General features: G+C 27.2%; 2 protein-coding genes across 3 annotated transcripts in view; one reads left to right on the plus strand and one right to left on the minus strand.

Annotated features, from left to right (window-relative positions):
• Positions 1-11,640, plus strand: part of LOC107452653 (structural maintenance of chromosomes protein 4) — a 55,996-nt gene extending 44,356 nt beyond the window's left edge. For both annotated transcript variants that reach the window (XM_016069198.5, XM_016069199.4), the window contains exons 22-27: positions 1,350-1,494; positions 3,400-3,573; positions 6,401-6,577; positions 7,171-7,403; positions 8,097-8,280; positions 8,364-11,640. In XM_016069198.5, the coding sequence (XP_015924684.1) occupies positions 1,350-1,494; positions 3,400-3,573; positions 6,401-6,577; positions 7,171-7,403; positions 8,097-8,280; positions 8,364-8,918 (1,468 nt within the window). In that variant the 3' untranslated portion in view covers positions 8,919-11,640. The remainder of the gene's footprint in view (positions 1-1,349; positions 1,495-3,399; positions 3,574-6,400; positions 6,578-7,170; positions 7,404-8,096; positions 8,281-8,363) is intronic.
• Pop4 (ribonuclease P/MRP subunit POP4) lies at positions 10,437-21,129 on the minus strand. Its single transcript, XM_016069200.4, has 6 exons — positions 20,997-21,129; positions 19,575-19,624; positions 18,127-18,335; positions 17,324-17,392; positions 15,559-15,734; positions 10,437-10,598 (listed from the first exon to the last, which is right to left on the minus strand). The coding sequence occupies exons 1-6, from the start codon at positions 21,037-21,039 to the stop codon at positions 10,465-10,467; spliced, it is 681 nt and encodes a 226-aa protein (XP_015924686.1). The 5' UTR covers positions 21,040-21,129; the 3' UTR covers positions 10,437-10,464.
• Positions 21,130-22,999: the final 1,870 nt, after the last annotated feature.

Consider the following 22,999-nt stretch of genomic DNA (forward strand, 5'->3'; position numbering starts at 1 on the left):
TTTACTGTCGGTCATCTATCATAATAACCGCAAGCAATAATTATAATTTTTGTGTGTATATATATTTATATATTGATCTAGAAAAATAAATTCAACATTTCGCTAACTTTTTAAATTGTATATTTAGTTTAAATTCGTTTCTTAAGTCAAGATTTTTATAAATATTGAGTTTTTGCTAATTCAAGATTGTTGCGAAAATTGTAAACAAGTACTAAATATTGAGTTTGTAAATTATTATTTTTGTTCACCATGGAAATTGTTTGTGGATTTTACCTACTATTAAATTAAATATAAAATGCATAAAAAAGGAAAAATAATTATTTTTACATAAATAGGAAAAGAAGTTTTACAAGCTTTATGTATTCATTTTTCTGATTTCTCTTTCATTTTTCTTAAAAAAGCAATTCAAAAGTTAAATTCAAAATCTACGTCTACTGGGTCTTGCCTTGATTGCTGGAGAATATGATTCGAAAGAACATTGAAAGAAACAGATTCACATCTTATTCTGTATGGTGTTATAAAAGTATTGTATACTAAAATGAACTAAACCTATTATTGCTAACATGTAGATGAACAATATTGTGATGAGAGGGATAATGTTAAATGACATTCATGCATGTTTACACTGTTCAGTCTAACATTAAACTACTAAATAGGTTTTGTGGTGAAGCATGTAAATAAATAAACAAATAAATAAAAATTTTCAGGGAAAAAATAGCTGAGTAACTTCAAGTTTCATGCATCAGTTCAGGGTCTTGAAACAATCATCATAATAATAATTCATATAAAACGATGATTAAAAGGAAAATTGCTTCACTGAACTGAAAAATTCATATTGTTTTAACTTTACCAAGGATTTTACTTTTGCAATTTTAATAAGCTAATAACATAAATGAATAAAAGCTGATAAATAACGAGTGTTCAATATTTTTTGTAATATTGATTAAATTGTTTAGAAATGTTTATTCAAATACTTGAATATTCAAATTACTTTGAAAAGAGTAAAGACTTAATGTTGTTAATTTTCTGTATCGTTCTGTACATCATTTTATTCGTACTGTTATTTGATACTGTTATTGTTTAACAGCTTATCAACCTTAAACCCTGATCTGCTATATAAAAAATAAATGTATTGATATTTTGATAGAAACTGACTTTCAAGATGTTTTTAATTTAAAAATAAAATTTAATTATAGCCTAATTTATTTACTAGAAGTATAATAATTCTATTAAGAAAATTTTCAAGCATTTTATTCTATATTATCCTATTAACTTTTTTGATTTTTTAATAATATTTTTTTAAAAAAAAAATCTAAATTATACTCTTCTTCTAACACACACTTTATTAGAAATTTAAAGAAAGCAGAAGAGAAAATAGCATCACTGAAGGAAGAAATAGAAAAGTGTGATAAAGCAAAAGAATCACTAAAGGAAGAATTAAAAACCTTGGAAACAAAAGGAGCTGAAGTTACTCAAAAGAAAAGTGTTGCAGAGGTATGAGAACTAAATTTAATATCTTGTAATGTTTTTAAATGTACTGAATGTTTTTTTTATTTTTTAATTCAAACTAAAAGCTTCATGTGATTTTTATCAGATTCTAATTACATTAACCATTATAAAAATAAGAATATATCTTTTACTTCTCAATGTCATTCTATGTATATTGTTAAGAAGTTTTGTTAATCAGCATTATTAATTGTTTCCCTCAAGACTAAATAAAAATGAATTTTACAGATGATATTATACGTCTATATTTAAATTCACTTTTGAAGTCAAACTTCTAATGCGACTTCCAACAAAGTTGCGTTAAACGTTTAACGCTACCATGGAATAGTAATGCAGTTTGCGAGGGATAAGTAATGCAGTTTTTGCAAGAAATATTGAAAAAATAGTACTCAAATATTTCGTATCTTACTTTAATTATCATAATCCCATTGTAAATGTTATAGATTTGGATATTTCTCCACTCGAAAAAGATAATTAAAATATGTGATCAATTGTGAATTGTAAGAAATGTTAATAAAGTTTGTCTTAAAGAAACAATATGATTTCACTAAAAATCAATTTCTACACATTACACATCTATCATCCACATTACGAAGTTTCACTTCTACCGTTCGGAGGGACTCCACGCACTATTTTTTATGCAAAATTGCTACCCAAAATTCTTCTGCTTATAAATTTACTTGTAAGATAAATATTTGGTAGATATATGCCACATCATCTAATTGATAAGCTTCACTCTTGGAAAGCATCACTTACAATAAGTATATATACTGTAGTTCCATTTTTAGTTTTAATCACTAAACTACTGTAAAAGTAATCACATATCGTGATTCGTAATAATTTAATTTAAAAATCCAATAGCGAGATTTGTATTCATGAGATTTTAAATAAATCAAACATCCTGATTCATATTCACACGATTTTATCAAGCATAGACTTATGAGATTTAAAAGAAACACGTTGTGATTCATTTTCACAAAATTTGAAAATCAACGGTTAAAAATCACGCAATTTAAAAATTCACAATTAAAAATCACACAATTTGAAAATCAAACAGCATGATATGTATTTCCTTGTTTTTAAATTTAAATATAACTATTTATTATTCACTCTTCTTAAAAATTGCAACATGTATTAACGTAATTTTAAAATCAAACACCTTGATTAGTATTCCCTTGTTTTTAAGTTTAAATATCACTATTCTTATTCACTCTTTAGAATTCAAAATCGCAATATGTATTCATGTGATTTTAAAATCATACACCTTGATTCGTATTCACATGATTTTAAAACCAAACATCGTGATTCTTATTCACACAATTTTAAAATCAAATATCACATTATTTGAACATTGAAATGGTTGTACCTAAATACAGTTGAATTTAATTTTTCATTCCTTGTGTTTAATTTTTATTATAAAAGAATTTTAAAATTCACTAATTGCATTTGACGATGCAATCGTATTATATACTCAAATTAAACTCTCAAAAATATATTTCCATGTTTTTAAAAATTGTAATTCTAAATTGTTCTTTGTATCATTGCATATTTCAGTTAAATTAGTTATTTTAAATAGTTTTAATAAAAGCTAAAGTGTTTCTTTGTTTTCGAGTAAGCTAGTTGATTTTAAGGGGTGGATGAAGAAAGTATAATTAATACATGATAACATTAGTATTCAACAATCTCAACTAAGTAACTCATGCCAAACTGTCAGTGTTTTGAAACAGGGCTAATTTATGTCCCATTTGTATTCAACAAAGCTAATTTCGGTTGATGATAGATCATATCTTTCATTCCCTTATGCCTTCATTTAATAGCTACTCTTCATATTTTTAACGTTTCTTTTAAATAATGTCTTAATTATTTAATGATATTATTTTAAAATATTTATAGGAAGCATTAAGGGAGCAAGAAGAACTGAAAATGAAAGTATCTGTGGAAATCAAAAGTCTCACTAAAGCTGTTACTCAAGTCAAAAGTGAAATTCTAGATCTAAAAAATCAGGTTAAATTAACTGATATAGAAATAAAAACAAATGAAGGTCGAATTAAAGGTTTCAAATCACAGGTGATTTCTTTTTTTTATATTGTGTAATATATCATTTTAAAAATTTTAACAATGATGTAATTCCCTTATTTACAAATTGTTGCATTTTAAAATTTTTTTCTTTACCCTTATAACTTTGAGCATGAAACACTGCTTCATGTTATGATTAACCTATATGAAATTAAACAAAAATTGTTTATAGATACCAGCAAAAGAGTCATCTCACACTAAATTATTTGTTTTATGTTATTTCTTTTCATTTTTATAACGCTCATTCTCAAAAAGGCAGAAATTTCTCTACCAATTTTTATTTAATAAAAAAAATCATAAGTTCATATGTAAAAGCGATTTTAGCTTAAGTAATAACATCATCACTTCATCATCAGGTCATTTACACAAATTAGTTGAGCCACTTAGAGATAAATAAAATGTCAACAATTGTTGGCAATAGATATAATTAATATAAAAATAGATACATTTATTTATACTCATCTTATTACATGAATTTTGTTAGCTCCTCAGACATTGCTTGTTTATTTCAAAACTTAATCGCAAAAAAGTAAAAAATAAATAAAGAAATTATCTTTATAGAGTTAAAGAAATTGTCTCATGTGGATTAGAGTCATGAACAATAAAAATGCATTTATGATTCTTTTGTTTCTGTTCAAAGATATGACTTATTACTCTGGACTCTTTTTAACTTGAAATTTAGAATACATTAAAATTTATAATTTTTTTTCTTTTAAGTACTGCATTTTAAATATATTCTTAATCAATCAAAAACGTTATTTACTAAGATAATGAAATGTTTTTTTTTTTTTTACTAACTGTAAGACTGATGAATAAACATTGTGTCTAGAGAATTTTTCTAAATTTAAAATTAGTATGTTTTTTATAAGTTTTATGACTTTTTAAAGTGTATTTATATCACGTAAGAAAAGTTTAATTAATCTGGTGGCAGAAATGCCTTTCTTTTCTAACAGAGATCCTTAAGACAGGCCACTGTTCCGCATATGTGTGAAATTCTGCTTTTTTCCCCATATTTCCACCATAAGACATATTAACAATTCTAAAGTGTAATATGTTGACCTGGGGAATCATTCACAAAATGTGGAAAATTTATCAAAGTATCTTATCTGTTCTAATCAATTTGTTGTTTCAGAATTTTTAAGACCCTTGATTTGTATGATAAAGAAAACAAAAAAAACTCAAAATTTTTCTATGATGAAATTTTATAAGGGAGTGTTGGGGTCATGTACTAATTTAATATTTTTAAAAGATGAAATCAAATCTTGTGTGATGAAGGTTAGTTGTTCCAAGTAACTCTGTTTCGTTTATTTAAAATAAATTTAATTCGATGTATAGTTCATTAACCATAGAATTTTTAGAATGGTGAACAGAAAAGGAAAAAATATCTTTATTAGTGACTCAGCTATTTTACCTTTACCAATTGTGTTTATTTTAGTTTATGTTAAAGTATGTCTTTCTTTTTCAGCACCTTTTTCAAAATCAATAACTTTTAAATTATCTAAATTAGTGATTCGTTTACAACATGCCTATTATTTTTATCATTAAAAATATTTTTTTTTCTTCCTTTAATCTACTTTTAAAATCTATTTACAGAAATTTCCTGTATCAACTCTACTTTCCTGTATTAAATAAGGAGTTAAGACATAAAAAATTAGATAAATTTTTTTTTTTAAATAATGAAAATAAATAGTTTTTAGTATACATCTCAAGGGTAATTTTTATTGAATATTTAAGAGCGATTTTTGTACTGGTTCTTAGGTGAACTAACCTATTTCTTGAGCAAATAAGTTTCTACTGTTATTTTTTTGCCAAATGATTAGTTATTGCTGTTTGATAACTACCAGAGACTGAATAAAATTTTATGGACAGTTCTGAAATAGATTTATTTTTTATAATTGGTTTATTAGGTTAAAATTATTAGGTTATTTAATTATTAATCTAATTTTATTTAATAATATATATATATATATATATATATATATATATATATAATATATTTCCTGACATTTAAAAACTAAATTATTATTTCATTTAATCCTTTTCTTAATAAACAAAAAGTATTAATATAATCGGCAATCTTTTTATACCAAAATCTGGAATTGAGGGTAGAATAAAATTTAATTTTAGGGATTCCCTCTACAATTACCTTATATTGTACATTTCTATAAAATTCAAAAACTGTTATATGGTTATTAAATGTTTAGATTTTATTATAATTAAGGCTAATAAAAAGCAATAATTTAAAGCAATTAATAGCCAAAACATGGATTCCTTTACTTTTCTTGCAAAAACTATTCTAATGTATACATGTTACTAGCATATTTGATTTCTTAATGGACAAAGATGTCCCGTAGGGCTTACCCTGGCAGTCACATCTTGAAGGCCATTTTCAAAATTAATAACTTTATTGTTTTTGTTATTAATCCCATTTTACTTGTCATTTAAATAATTTGCTTCTTGAATATATATGTTTTCTTCGTTGTGAGAAGGAAAATGAACAATTGGGTAAAAATTTTGTTATACGCTACATTAATCTTCATCAATATATTTTAAGCACTGCTTTCCACAAACAACCATTTCTTCTTTAATAGATGGTAATCAACATCTATGGGAGAAATAATCTGCTTTCCTACACCAGCTACAAATTCTTATTTTACAATAAGGAAGACTTCACATGAAAAGTAAATTTGTCTAAATTAGATTTAAACATTGCAAATGTATACATTTACCTGTCACCAGCTATCAATTTTTGGCTACAAAGATTAGATTGTAATGCTTTGTGAACATTTTTAAAAAAAATTCTATTTCTTTCTTGTAGCTGTCAAAACTTGAGTTGCAGCAAATTGAGGATGAATCAACTGAATTACCTGTTTTAACATCTGAAGAACTGGATGAAGTTAATGTTAACAAAATGAACTATAAAATTGGTGAGCTTCAAAGCAGAGTTAAAGAAATGAATCCTGATTTAAGAGCTATAGAGGAGTTTAAGAAAAAGGTATTTTCTCTTTTCATTCTAAATTAACTGTTTGGTTTATTCATGAAAGTGCTAAAATAAAATTCTTTGTTTTATCTCATTGTGTAGCTTAGTTGATATGTAACTTACTTAAAAAAAAACAACAACATTAAAAGTAAAAATTTTTGAGAATATTTCACTACTTATATATGTGTGAATATTTTGTCATAATATAATTTCAATGATTTCTTAAATCGCAAGATCAAAAAAATTAGTGATTTTACTTATTGATGCAATTCATGTATGTTAATAAGTGAAGTTGAAAGCACAGCAAGGGTCTGGATTTGTGTAAATGCTTGTGATTAACGCCTGAGAACCAGATTAAAGTTAAATATATATATTATTATTACAAATTATTTGAATGGAAAATATTGTTTTAAGTGTAAAGATAGTGAACATTGACTTCATTATTGAATGAAAACTTTTCCGTTTAAGTTTTCTATAATTTTCCATGTTGGCTTCCTTAAAAATATAACACTTGTGCCTAAAACTTTGACAAACTTCAAATTTAAGTATTCTGTGAATATAGGCACATTTTAATTACTCTCACACTGTATATATTTAAAATTATTTAGGAAGAAATGTATAGGGCGAAACTGAAGGATTTGGAAATGGCAGTTGCTGAGCGAGATCACTTCAGACAACATTACGAAACTCTGCGCAAATTTAGAATGCAAGAATTCATGAGAGGCTTTAACATTATTACATTAAAAGTTAAAGAGCTTTATCAAATGATGACTTTGGGAGGTGATGCAGAATTAGAGCTTGTTGATTCACTTGATCCATTTTCAGAAGGAATAGAATACAGGTTGGTACTTATTAGAGTTTCTCTTTTTTTCAATTGGCTTTATGTGCGTTTTATAGTCTCAATTACTTAGAAAATAGAATGATAATCACAACTATTGTTAGTTGGCTACAGTGACACGTCAGTCCGTGATCATTTTTTAAGCTATTTATCCAAGCTATATTTATTAAGCTATTTATTTTTTTAAACTTGGACAATTCTTTCAGCAAGATAGTATATATAGTTTAACATTAAAGCTTTACATAGGTTTAAAGCAATCAAACTGTGGCTTTTTGTTATTTCCTTGGTGGAAGAGTTTCAATGAACATTTGTAAATTGGCTCTAATTTTTTTAAGTGTATTGTTGGGACTATGTCTTCTAGATTGCTGCTATATATATAAGTCGAAAATTCGAATTTATTGATAAGAATGCAGATAAAATAATCTTTTTTATTTGTGTTTAATTTTATAATTCAAAATGTTGTCACCTTCAATTTATTAACTTATAATCTTAATTTATTATATCACCTTTACTTGATTAACTTCAAATTAAGAAAATTGAATTTCAGTATGTAAAAAAAATCAGTTAAAAACTATTCAGGATCTAATATTTCTTATTCTGCATGTTGTAGGAAGTCATTAATTTGAATTTCTATGAAAGATTAAGTTAAAGATTTTTCAACTATGTGATCAAAACTAAATTGAAAATTTTTTCCAGTGTTCGACCACTAAGAAAATCCTGGAAAATGATTCGCAATCTATCTGGTGGAGAAAAAACTCTTAGTTCTTTATCTCTAGTGTTTGCATTACATTATTATAGAACAACTCCATTTTTCGTGATGGATGAAATCGATGCCGCTTTGGATTTTCGAAATGTATCCATCATAGGATCATATATTAAAGTACGTATTTTTAATAACAGAAAATACTTTATCCATGTAATTATTTGTTAAAAATATACATGTTTTTTTTTCTTCTTCTGCAGGATCGTACAAAAAATGCTCAATTTATTGTTATATCTTTGAGAGAAAACATGTTTTTGCTGGCTGATCATTTGGTAGGAATTTATAAAACAAACAATCGCACCAAAAATGTATATCTCAGTCCTCCAACTGAAACAGGTGAGAGTGATTCTATATCTGAATTAACAAAAGGTAGAAAAACTAACAATGTAAATGAAACTTCGAAAAATGGACGAGCAACTCGAGTGACTTTCAAATCACCCGAGAAAGAAAATGAAACTCGTACTACTCAAGGAACACCTCGAAATTCTCTTCAAAAGATTTCACAAAATACTGAACGAATAAGCACTCCTCCAGTTTTACACAATCATAGTACAGGTGATAGTTTACTCATTTCAACTCCAACAAAAACTCCTGATAAATCTAACCTCGATGAAAACAGACTGCACACTTCATTGGAATCGATTGAAAACGTAATTCCTCTTAATGAGGATGACAGTCTTATAATTGGAGTGGAAACTGAAAAAGAAAATAATTTAAATGAGAGCGACAGTTTTATTATTGCTGAAAAATGCTAACAAAACTTTTGTGCTTAAAAAAAGTAGAATATGTTTGTTTCTGTGTCATATAGTAGAGTCTTGATAATCAGGACCCAATTTGGATTACTAAAAAATTTAATAAGGACTTTTCTTTTATTAAATGAATATATTTTAAGCATTGAATTCATGCAATAAGAAGAAACAATGAGTTTTAGTGTGAATAAATTGAATTAGTCTTTAATTTTGTTCAATGGAATTTTTTTATAGTACTTTTTTTGTTCTGACATTCTGCTTCTAGCAGTGTTCCCTCACTAGAGCAACAGCTGTTTTATTATAAAATGCATTTAGAGCTACAGTGTTTTTTGTGAGAAAAATAATTTTCTGTATAAAAACATTTACATTTTCAATGTTTAAATGATTTTTACAATTAAGATGGTGAATTACTTTGTAACAGCCAGTTACTTTACTTGCTTAAATGCACTTGAAACTGCAATGTTTTTTGCATGACTAATAATTTTTTTTAACTTTAAGCACTCAATGTTTCAATATGTGATGTTATCAATAACTGAATGTTGTTTGCAGGTAACAAAGTGAATTATTAAAAGTCTGATATTTTACCACTTTTCCTTAACCTAAATCAATTCATGTTTATTAATAGGAACATATTTTCTAATCTATCATTTAAGTTATAGATAGATTATATGTATCAAATAAGCAATAAGTGGCATCTCAATATTTATGTAGTAGAACTTTCTTTTTAAATTTTTTTCACATTTCTGACACACCTTGAATTATTAAGACTCTACTAGATTCTGTTTACCTGATGAAATACTTTTTGGAATAAGTATGTCATATTTTTATTACCATATTTATATGTATCTTTTAAACATCTTATTTATATGTATATTTTATATATTCATATTTATATGTATTTTTTTATCATCTTTTAATAATACATTTGCAACTGGCATCTAAATGTTCACCTAATTAAAATTATTCATCATACTAGTTTTAAATGGAATTGGATTCAGTGATTTTTAAAACTATACTGAATGCATTCAATTTTCACTTTTATTTCAATTTTCATAAAAAAAATTAGTCATTTATATGCAATTCTATGAATCTAATTTAGTGTACTCATTGTAATTTTTTTTTGTAGCAGAAACAATTTTAGTAGTGAAAGTTGAAAATTTTAAGAATTTTTCACTGATACCAATGAACACTGTAATTAATAATATGTGATTAGAAAAAAAAATTTGAATACAGATCTTGCTACAAATTTTCAGCAGTTTAAACAGTGTTGAATAATTTTTAAATAAGAAGGGGACATTCCTATGAAAAGAAAGTTAATGTTGATTAGACTTATTTTTGATTCAATCATGCCTATTTTACTTTGATTTTATAATAGTTTATAGAAGCTAAACTGCTAAGTTTGCACAATTCTGGTAATTAGTGTCAGATAAAATTGAAAATTACTGAAAAGGGTTGACATAACATTATATTCAGGCTTATATGTAAGTATTTTTCTAAAATTGTAAATTGAAAAATAAAAAGTCATTTAATAATTATACAAATTTTATTAGGACTAAGGGTCTACAACAAATTGTCTTTTAAACTTCTTCATTCTTTCATATGGTAGTTTCATAAAATTGTCACCATAAATTTTGAATACATTTTCTCCTAATGTGAAACAAAAGATGCTACCTTTTTTCGGTACAGCTAAAATGGGGAAAAAAAAAAGTCAAGATATCATTAGAAAACATTCACTTGTTGGCAAGAAATGCATGCATCCAAAATTTATTTAATGGGAAACTATTTGTATATATAACCATTTTACATGAATGCTAGTAAGTTTTTGTATCTCTCACAAGCAATGAATTATAAACAAATCATTGAAGAACGGTAATACAGAGTGTTCCGTATATGTTTGGACAAACTTCTAGGCACATCATAAGGATTAAGAATTACCTAGGAAACCAGGGCAGTAAATGTTATCGTATGCCGCTAAAGGCACTTTCCTATTATGAACTGTTACATAGTGTGCTTTTGAACATCAGGTACTTTTATTTATCTAAATTATTGTCAAAAACTGCTTTTAAATAGGTATAGTATTAAGTGCTTTATCTTAACCTAATGATTTGTCGACGACTCCATAATAGGAAAGTGCCCCTAGCAGCATAAGATGACTTTTATGGTCATAATTTCTTTGGTAATTCTTTATCCTTATGGGTTGTGCAAATTCCCCTAGAAGTTTGTTGCAAAATTTATGGAACACTTTGTATACTAATTCTAGTTCTTGTATTTAATCTGAAAACCTACAATAGCATACCTGCCAAGTCTCCTGTTTTTTAACAAAGACACCCGTATTTTGCGACTCTGTCCTATTATCCCGTATATTCTCAAATTTCTCTGAATTTATTGAAGAAATTTAAAATTTTGGCAATAAAATATCCGCTAATGGCAAAAATACTTCGTATTTCTCAACAGATGATGCTGTTGCCAGTACTGCCATGTGTTGAGTGTTTATAGTTTAAGTAATTATAAATAATGGTTTAAAAAAATCTTCTTTAGATTAAGATTAATATACATATTTTTTACTTCGCTAAATGTAAGTGCTTATGTTATTTCCAATTTTGACTTCCATGATTATGCATAAAACATTTTTTAAAGATTTGTTGTTTTGTGCAAATTTTTATATTTGGTATTAGCATTATTATTAATCTTTGTATGTTATGTATAATAAATGAGGTATTTAATTTATGCTGAAGCTATATTCTTTAATAAAATTCAAAAACTTTACCCTGTATAATCAAAAGTCACTATGTAGTCCATTACTAAATTAATATAAAAAGAGTAAATCCAATTTAAAATATCCCTGTTTAAGATGATATGCTTAAAGAATTCTTTAAGTATTTTGATTTGGTGAGTATATATCTTATAGACCAACGAGAAATAAATTTTAGTTCCAAAACATAGCCGATAGGTGGCAAATTAGTAGACTAACTAGATATCTCAACTTTTGACTTAGCATTAGAACTGACATTTTAAATGTATATATAATTAATGTTGGCACAAATGAAATCACTTCTATTGTGTGCTGCCAGAACCTGACACTAATAATAAGCTCATTAAAAAAATGTTTTTTTGTATATTCTGTTTCATTTAGTATTTAGAAAACAGTTTATCTTTTTTGTTCTGTTTGTAAAATAAATCTTAAATGTCAATAAGTAACCGAAGTTTTAAAAACAATTTTTAACATTAAAAATTAATAAATAAAATTTACCAATAAAAATAAAATTTATCAATACAATTTATCAATGTAATAAATAAAATTTAAATTAATTGGATGTATGCTAATTATTCAAAATTTTTAAATATTTCTATTATTTATAAGCCACAAAAATGCCATTTAATATTTTTTTCAAAATTCATAAAATGATATTTTTTACTAAAAAAGTAATAATTTGGTTAATTAGGATTTCTAAGCTAAAAATCTTCAGAGGAACACCTTTTTTTAAAAAAATTTATCAATATTTCAATTTATTTCTGGATCAACTGTGAAGACCCAAGTATACACTGAACTAGCATAGAAGAGTTGGTAAGTTATTATGCTGTGCATCAAACTTCAGCACAGTATTAAGAAAAGTTCAATGTTCTACTATTAACTTTTAAAAAATATTATTGGTAAAAATTATTTATTAACTCGATTTTTAAAACTGTAACCGCAAATATGAATAATGATTTGGGAAATATTAATATACAAAGCCATAATTTTATTTCATTAATAAGCATTTAGTTGATATCAAATTTATTCAATAGTGTACAAAAAGATGTTTTCGATACTACAGTGTGTCCTAACCTAATAAAACCACATTGATTTTGTACTCTAATTGGGCACAATAGAAACAATGCATAAATATTATACATATTTACTAAGAGAAACTTACTTTCTGCCCCTCCTAGGGAGAAAAAAGTTTCGAATATGTAAAAAAAAAAAAGGAAAAAAGTGTCCCACTACCGAGATATATCCACTATATATATGACATTGCATACCATTTACCGATTCCTGGACGGCATTAGCATATCAAGTATTATCCCAGGTTTTAACGATAGCAGCCTATCTTAGGCATATATACAGCCTTACTGAGGATGTTTTCTTGGGGATTCGGTAGAAGGGCAGGTTTCATACATGCTCCTTACTAACCAAAAAACAAACCAGTAAAGATTCTGGAACATGAATGGAGTCATTGTTTTGCTGGAATATCTAACATGGGCCATCAATTATCTCTGTAAATGGCAATAAACAAGTTTCTAGAATTTTTAGTGTGCAGTAGCCTTCATGTGCCAGGAAGAAAATTCAAATTAAGTTTACCACCATAGCCAAAACTTCCCGCACTATTAATAAGACTATCTTGCTGTATAACAGCGAGGAAATTTGCTTGTTTTCTCATGACATTGCACACACAACTATTTGGACAATTCAAAATTTTTTTTTTATACTCATCTTTGTTTTTACAATAAATAAAATAAAACAGTATATGAGAAAAATGGGGAAATCTTCTCTAATGTGAGGGCTCATTATTGGTATCGGAAGGTTTTGGCTAACTTAATTTCGTTTCTCCACTGAATAGCCTGAAAGCTTCAGATTACAAACGCATACAAAGAAGAAAAAAAGTTCTAGAATCTCATTTACTGTTATTTGTAGAGATTATTGGTGACCTAAGTTGTTAAAAAATCCAACTCGGTGACCCAAATTGAATTTTCTAACTATACAATGCCTAAACTCATGTTGTGAAAACGTTCACTGATATGGTGTGTGGATATTAAGGTGCATGTCATGGGATAGCCTGCCTTTTTCCCTGAGCTCGATTCCCTAGAAAACGAGAGGGGGTGACCTTAGTAGGACTGTGTATGTCATCATTAAAACCTGGGACAATATAGGTGCTACTGCTTTCTTTCAATTGGTAAATGGTATATTTCAAATCATATTGAAATCTGGAGGATATTACAGAAGTAGGTTTATTTCAAAGGGAAACTTTTTTCCTTCTTTTTTATATTCAAAATTTTTTTGTGTCAAGGAGAAGCAAAAAGTGAGTTACTGTTTATGAATATGTATACACACAATTACATACACAATATGTATACATACATATAATATATTTATATGCACAATTTGTTAATATTCATGTTTTGTTCCCATTGATTAATTTTCTGTCCTTTTATGGCACAAAACCAAGGTAGCTTTATATTTGTGTGGCACATACTGTCTCATGTGGTATTCTATTGTGGTCACATTCAGTGATGAAATGACCCTTGTATCATTGCACAACATAAAAACAGTATAAACTAAAATTGAACTTATAAAATAAAAATATTTACCTTGTAGATATATATTTTATTTGGTTTTAATTTAGAAGCTTGCCATTCATTTATAAACATTCAGTAAATTTTTCTTTATTAAAAAAAAACTATATTTGGAAAAAGTTAAAAGTTTAAATGGTACATGAAAGTCAGAGCTCATTCTAGGCAGGGCAAACAGGGCGCAGCACCCTGCTGCCCTTTTAGTCAAAAGAATCCACCTTGTTGCCCCTGAAGTAAATTAGTGCCTTGATGTAATAGACTCCATACCCTTTTTGCCCTTTCTGTCCTTAACCCTTTATTTTTTCCCCAAACTCTACAATGGTTTTCTTAAACTTTTGTTGTTTTTAACTCTTTTTATTTAGTTTGTCATTGCTGTCAATACATAGATTTATATGGGAAAGGAAAAATAGCCATCACATCCCCTTGCTGCATTTGTCTTTGAAAGTTTGCAGTTACTTCCACTATCATTAAATCATAATTATTATTAATCATTTTAATTATTAAATCATAACTACACACACTTAAAAGCCTACATTTATTATTTTATTAATATATGCATGCATTTTAAATAAATTACTAAGCTAATTAGCTCATTAACTCGATATATATGTAAATTTATTAATAAAAATTAGTAATTACAGTAGGGAACCGATTATCCGGAACGATCGGGACCATCACTATTCCGGATAACTGATTTTTCCGGTTTTCTGAATCGCTACACAAAGCCGTTTTTTTATTGTTTAACCCAACTAAAAAAAAAAAATTTTTTTTTGGAAATAATCTTAAAAAGAAGAAGAAACGATGAAGTAATACACTAATGATTATTTCCAAAATGATAGTAAGGTGAAAATCTTTCAAAAAAGAAAGAAAAATCCTAAAATCTTAAGAGGAAAAAAAAATTTTTTTTAAAAAAATGACGGGAAAATTTATCGAATTTCGTTCCGGTTTTTTGGTTTTCCGATTTCCGGATAACGGGTTCTGTACTGTAATATGATTGCTTTGCTACTTTTAGTAAAGTTAAAAAAAAATTCTTTTACTAATTGACAATGAAATTTAATAGAACCTGTAAAGCCCATAGAAAGAAATTATTGCCTTTTTAGAATAATAATGCCTTTTTTTTAAACTTTTGCATCCTACCCTTTTTCCTGCCTAGAATGAGCTCTGTGAAAGTTTTATAAGCTTGTGTGTAGATGGTACGCAAGATATAAAATTTTGATTTTTACTGATCTGCAGTGCCTATGCAACAAGATATTCATTAAGGTACAAAGTGTAGTAAAATATATGTTATTAAATAGTAAAATTAAAAGAAGAAACTTACTTTTTACTTTATCTTCTGGTGTAATAATCCTGAAAACATTTTTTGTTTCTTGTATCACAATACCACGAATACCAACATAATGTGGGCAAATAGATGATGCTACTACTATCATACATCCATGATAATCAGCTTTAGCAAGTTTGATATGTACATTGGATAAATCACTAGGTAAAGATCTGCAAAATATAAAATAATTTTTCATAAGAAAAAATATACTTCCATCACGGTTAAACACAGGAAGTATTAAATTTGCATTAAAAAATGACGCAATTTTAAAACTTTATGCCTTCAAAACTGAGAAAACTCTTATGTTCAAAAATACATGAAAATGACAATAACACAATAGTAAATAGTTTGTTTTGTAGATTTATACTGCCAATAGTTTTCAATACAAAATACTTTGAGTGTTTTAAGGAATAATGGTTCATAAACAAGATCATTTATAAAATCTCATAAAAAGAAGTAAACTGGTAAATATAGAAGGAAAAATGCGAATTGTAAAAAATATATAGAAAGAACTTGACAGGGTTGTGTATAAAAGAAACAGACATTGAACATTCATAACCAATATATAAAAGGACACTGTAATATAAATTTTGATAACAAGTATTTTACAACTTTGATTGCATTTAAGTAAGAATGAAGGAATAAATCATACCAAATTCCTTGTTTTATTTTAAAATTTGATCCATAAAGCAATTATCCACAGATTATTATAAAAGCTACAAATTTATTCAACCGTAAGATGTGTACGTTTTGCCATATTATATAAGTTACAAATTTATTCATTCACAAGATGAGTACCAGCATTTTAAAAAATACTAAAATCTAATTTTAGAAATGGGATAAGAAAATATTTATATTTTTTACTCTTTATTGAACTGTAGAAAAGTAGTCTTTTTTTCTTTCCAATTTTGAAAAATCTCTAAATGTAGCTCTTTTTTGTAAATGTTTCCAAATTTTAAAACTTTTATTCATATGCTATTGTTTACAAAGTTTGCATTGGTGAATTTTCAGGTTCACATCTGATATTTGATAAAACTACAAACAGTTTTTTTTTTTTTAATTTACTGTTTATGTAAGATTAAAACTATAATTTAATGCTTGGGGGGTCATATTTTTAGATTTTCTCCTTTTTGCTTTCTGACAACTGTCATCGCTCATCCCTAAGGGGATAATGAAATAAAGACAGCTCTGTCAACTGGGAATAAATGTTTCTTCACACCTTTTTTTTAAAAAATCTTCATACAAAATAAAATACTTCTTAAAAAAAGTTTAAAAAAAAGTAACTAAAAATTACAAAGCATAAAAAATATAAGATGTACAGAAAATAAGCTATGAATTTACATCTATTTCATAAACTCAGATAATTTAGTTTTATTATGGTAATTTTGATTTACTATACAAGAGCTAAAAATATTTCTTGAAAAATAAATTCGAAGGAGTCTCTTTTTGATTTATTTAGGTACGTACCGACCCGGGTAGAAGAACAAGGTAAGAAACTTTTTATTTGATACCTGTTCCATTGAAGTAGATAAAGAAATAAGTTATCTTTATTATCACCTGCCTTAGCCAGGCTCTGTGCATGGTTAGGGAGTATGGTGTAAGAGAACAAGTTATGCAATCTGTTAGGCTAACTTTAATTTCTTATTTTATTTAATATTATTATTTTCTATTTACCTACCATTTTTTACAGTCATGTATTTTTTACACTATAAAAAAGACATGTATCAATTTATTAATAGTTAATGAATAATAAACTTACTCTTTTAATTCCAACATATTTTTCATATACTGCTTCCATAATTCATTAATAGGAATGAAGTTCTGGAATCTAAATTAAAAGAAATGTACAATCAAATATTTTAGATTATAATAACAATGAATCAAAAATTAATTAAAAAAAAAGTATTTTAAAAGTTAAATTATTTTGATTTATTTAAATTAAGTTGCAATTTAACCTTTTTAAACTGTCACACAATGGAAAAGATTATTGATAAAGCAACAATCAATATATATATAAAAGAACTGCAAACCAAAACTCTGTTACTGTATTGAAGTTGTGGATTGATAGCAAAACACCATGCATAATAAAACTTTTAAGACTTTAAAAATAGAAACAAACAATTACCAATTACGGTTGCATACAGTAGTAATTATCATTTTGAGAAACATAGGTACAGTACATAACTGTGTGAATCTGATCTTTTATTTAACAAAGAAAATAGTGTAATTGATAACCCACACAATGTAGCTGAATTTGCAAAACTTTGTTGACTTATATATTATCAATCAACAAGAAAAAACAATGACAACCATCTCTTTGTAACAATTAATTATTTAGCTTAAGATAACTGGATACAATTGCTTGTTTACCAAGATGTCAATTTAAATTCCCCTTAAAGATTCTATCATTAAGATTCTATCATTGTTTTAAATTTCTTGCTTTCTAGCTTCTTTATAATATATAATAAATTGTAATTAGGAAGCTAGATTATCTTTAACATTTTTATTAGCTGTATTTTTAGTATTGTGCTTATTTGAAATATCATAATGTAAATTACTTACTTTGTTGCATTGGGATCCAATTTAAAAATGGCCAATTCACGTTGTTCATGCGCATTCAATAAAGTTTTTCTTTTCTTCCGTTGAATAGCTTTGTTTCTTTTCTTAAATTTATCAAAACTAAAAATATATTGTTTGTAATCATCTAATTTGTAAGAAGAGTTTGGCAATATTTCCTTCAAAAAAGATTTAATATAATCATCTGGCACTTTCTGCAAACAGAAATAGAATACATAAGAAAGGCTATTTATTTTTGGAACTTCCATTTTCAAATTAAGATATCAGACAGCATTTCAGTTAAATTATAAATATACAACCATCTAATTTCACAAATGCAAAATAATGATACAGGTTAAATTTGAAAATTGCTTGTTGATTGATGAAGAGCTTGTTGATTTGGAATTTTATTTTATTTTATTCAAAATAGGGCAAACTCATTTTCCTGTTACATCATTTTCGTTACAACTATTAGACAGATAAACTATTCTTATCATAATTTATATGCCACCCACTTGATTTCTAGTGTCAATAATACAGATTCAAATAAATTTTAATAATAATTAACTGTCAATGATTGCACACAACTTGAATAATAAATAGCAATATCTATCACATACAATTTTTTAACAGTGGTGTAATTAGGGTATAGTTAGCATGGCAAATGCTATAGGCGCATTATGTAGAAAAGGTGCAAAATCAATAAACATCATTTTTTTTTTTCCTACTGAAAAATTTCAATTTTTTTATATTATTAGTTAGGGTAGAATTAAAAAAAAAACATATAAAAGAATGGCCAGAATGCAGAGGATAAATGATCCCCGGATTAACAATTCACAATATTGTGAACCTATGTTCAAACGATGTTTTTATTTCATATTGTATATAAAAAAAGAGTGAATATAAATATTTTAGGAACCATTTCGAGATTTACTTTCCATAGATATGTCTCTGTTGTCTAATAATATCAAGTATGCTTTATTTTTAAATTATTTTATGTATTATTTTTATCAAGTAAGTCTTACTTTTATTATTGCTTATTAAAATTGTGATTTATTAAAATGTTAGAAAAATCATGATTAAATATTAGTGCATACAACAAAATTAAAAGTTTTAAACACAAACAAGAAAATCTTTGAAAATATTTTTTTCTTCTCAGTCGCAGTTTCTGTATCAAACAACATAAGAGAGAGTAGGAGAAAAATGCAAACTGTAAGTCAGAATTCTACACACGCAGCCTTTAGAGTTTTATAAAAAATTTTACAATTGTAACAAAAATCTTGAACATTTTCATTATAATATACACTTTTTCATATGAATTCAGTTGATTCACTAGAATATGATTTTTGTACTAAGATAAATAATGGACAAAAGGATATTTATTTGCAGAAAAATTATTATTTCATTACAAAAATAAACATTAAAATACACAAAATTTATCAAGCATTACATACCCTCAGACCTATTTTGTCACTAAGTTTTAAAATTGACGGCGGAAGAGAGCCTGTAAAAACAAAGATAAGTTTTAAATATCAGGCGGTATTAGTAAAGGATAATGATTTAAAAAGAAACAACAATGTGCAAAATGATCAAGCATTCTGACTGGAGGTCTTATCTTTTTTCTAGAGACATCTGACTCGTTGAAGATAAACTGCTTAATGGGATTTTTATTCACTGATCTAAATAAGTGTCCAAGGTATACTTTGTTGGATTTTGATGACTTTTATTATGTCTGGTAGTTTATTATATGAATTCAATCAATGTTTTAAATGTTTATTATATAAATTTCAAGATTATAAAAATTCCGTTAAGCCATATTTTTTGGACGTTACAAAAAATTTTGCTTAGTGTTTAATATTTTACAAACATTGGCTTAAGTTCTACTGCTAGTGAGTTGGGAGTTTAATTTGTTTATTTAAAGAACATTAATTTGTATAAATCAAACAAAACTAGATTCTATTTTGATAGCTTCAAGACTTTCCAGAATACTTTTATATTTAGAGTGTTAGCAAAATTTATGCTCTACGACTCTCCCATTTCTGGACTCATAAATTTAATCTAGAATGATTTTGACCCCCCACTATAAATGAGCTCATTAAACATACATAGCATGATAATGGTACGATGTTTATAAAAATATTTTGGCCTAACTACAATTTATATTTTGACTCTTATTTCTCTATTACTTGGGAAAAATAAAATTTGGCTAAATCAGAGTATTATCAGTTCATTTTTAACATAAACTACCAGAATTTCCAACTACAATGATATCTTCAGTGGCCCCCCCAAAGCTCTTGGGCAAATTCTAAATTCCCCCCTAAACTATTCGTTTTATTTAGTGTAAAAATTCCCCCCCCCCCCAAGCTTTAAGTGGGCGCATCATGCTCCCACCTTCCCCCTGATGGGGCCCCCTGGATATCTTGATAATTATATTAATCATTTTTCGCTGATTGATTAAATGATTCATCTATAACATATTCGTCTATGACATAAAATATAAAAGTTACTAGTATATGCTTTGCTTCCGTCTATTTTGGTGAAACAGTATTGCGCTTAAAGATAATCCTACTGTCGTAATGATAAATTTCTAAGTTAAAGCGAACTATGTAGCTAAATATTTCTGGTAATTAATTGCTTCGGGGGTGGTAAAGAGCCTATCACCACTTTAACTATAATCCTACATTAGGTCTCTATATCACTAACTCAGTAGTAAAACCTAAATTAATTAAGCGTCAATAATAGTTTGGCGATTTTTTTACAGCCCTTTAGCAACGTATAAATGGCGTAGTTTTTAATTTAATTTTTTTAAGTTAAATTCTTTTTAAAACTCAAATCATATTTATTAAATTTAAGTGAAAATTTTAAAAATTACAAACTTGTAGCCCGATTTTTTCCTTTTTCAAATTTCTTTCCGGCCATACTTTATTGTTTATATTTACTTCTTTTTCATGCTACTTCGACTTTGCTGTTTTCGAGAAATCAGCTTTTATCTCTATTGCTTTTAAAAAGATGCTGCGTTTCTGCTACCGAGTCGTAGAATGGAGAGCTTATATGTGACGTCATTAGTGATCAGAGTGCTACAGGTAGCAAATAGCAGAACTCTTTAGTAGTATGTTTAATTATGTATAAATTTTCAAAGCGGTTGAAATTTTCATATTTGGACATTATAAGAAACTCAAAACTACATTTAATGTAGCACTTTAAGTACTTTAGCTTACGTAAGTGCTGGGGAGACATGGAATCGGTGTTCTCTCCATTAGGCGTATTTTGGGTGTTGCTATCACGAAAAAAATGGTTCCTTCTAAACTAAGAGTGGAAACGAAAGAGTCCCGCAGTGGACTGATCGTTAAGACACGGTTCCCAGTAGATCATCGAAGTCAAGCATCACTGGCCGCGGTCAGTGTGCGGGTGGGTGACCACTTGGATTAGTCTGCGTAGGGACCGAGGGTGTGCGGTATTGGTCCTCGTTAAACTGTTCTACCGTAAAGTACTCGACTTCGCGTGCAGGTCGTCGGGCTACCGAAGCGGGGGTGCCATCCCCTCTGCAGAGGATCAAAATTGTGATGGCATGTCTTCAAATCATCCTCAGGGATGTCTCCCAGACCGTCGCCAATAGCCCATTGTGCAGTTCTAGTGCGACGTAAATTAACTACAACAACAACAAACGAAAGAATTCGAATTAAAATGTACTTTGTTCAATTAATGTTTCAAATGTGAGGTATACATGATTATTGTCCTTTTTTAATAAATAGATTTTAAGAATTTGCCTTGATACATAAATCTATGGCACCTGAAATATAGGACTTAAAAATCGGAATCTTTCATAAATCTATTCCCTTGAATGGATGGAGAATCCTAGGGACCGATCAAGAAAAATTCAGGTCCAAGGCCCACCAAATTTTCCGGTCCCCTTACAAGACATTTTTGAAATTAAATTACTGAAGAGTAGTCCTAAAAATAAAAAGGAATCTATTGAACTCCATGATTCAAGAGAAACATTCTAGGAAATTTTGAAAGCAAACAATTGAAGATTATTTTTCTAAGAGAAAGTTTATGTATCTATGAATTAAAGCAATATATAAAACAACAAAAAATGATATATCAAAATAAAAATAGTTAGGTGACCACAAACAATTGAAATCAGCGATTTTCGATAAAAGTAACTGATTAGCTGAATTATTTTTTATTATAGGCTATAATTATTTTTTATTTAATACTTAAACCAACTTAAAGCTAGCCAACCTTTACTAATTTTCGAGGCCCCTAAGGAATTGTGCGCCCTAGGCCCATGTCTATTGGGCCTAGGGGATAATCAGGCCCTGGAGAATCCTCTAAAGTTAAGCACATTATAGCGCTAATGGTCACAATTCATAACAAGATTTCCGGGTTACTACTTTTGATTTATTTTTATACCTTATCTTAAAAAAAAACGTTATTTTGTATTGTTATTTATAACAATAAAGAATAGCGCTATTCATGATTTGTGCTATTCATCATTAAATTTGGAATTTAAATTTTTAGCTTAAGTTATAAAAAACAAACGATAACACTCAAAGCACGACAACTATCATGTTTAATGGCCATGTTAGGCCATGGCTTCTGACTTTTTAGGAACATCACTTGAATTAATATGTATATTATAAAATTAGCGAGTACATTTAGTGTTAATTAATTTTTGAAATATTAAGTTTAATAAAATCCATAAAATTTGCTGAAAAATTGAACTTAATTTTCGTATAATTAATATTAAATTTATACCCTAAAAGTTAAACTTAAATAAAGTTCAATAAAATCATAAACTTATTATTTGCGAATTAGTGATTTGACAGACTCGTTTATACATAATTTAAATAGTTGATAAGCGTATAAACAATGACCA

The sequence above is a fragment of the Parasteatoda tepidariorum genome, chromosome 3 (assembly GCF_982258835.1).
Source record: "Parasteatoda tepidariorum strain Cologne lab strain chromosome 3, Ptep-v5.0, whole genome shotgun sequence".
Classification (NCBI taxonomy): domain Eukaryota; kingdom Metazoa; phylum Arthropoda; class Arachnida; order Araneae; family Theridiidae; genus Parasteatoda; species Parasteatoda tepidariorum.

Excerpts from the sequence above, each read along its gene's own strand:
- Pop4 (XM_016069200.4), bottom strand. The coding sequence starts at position 21,039 with ATGGCCGGAAAGAAATTTGAAAAAGGAAAAAATCGGGCTACAA. Across the intron at positions 18,336-19,574 it reads GTGACAAAATAGGTCTGAGG|AAAGTGCCAGATGATTATAT; the intron begins GTATGTAATGCT and ends TTCTGTTTGCAG. Across the intron at positions 15,735-17,323 it reads AATATGTTGGAATTAAAAGA|ATCTTTACCTAGTGATTTAT; the intron begins GTAAGTTTATTA and ends TATATTTTGCAG.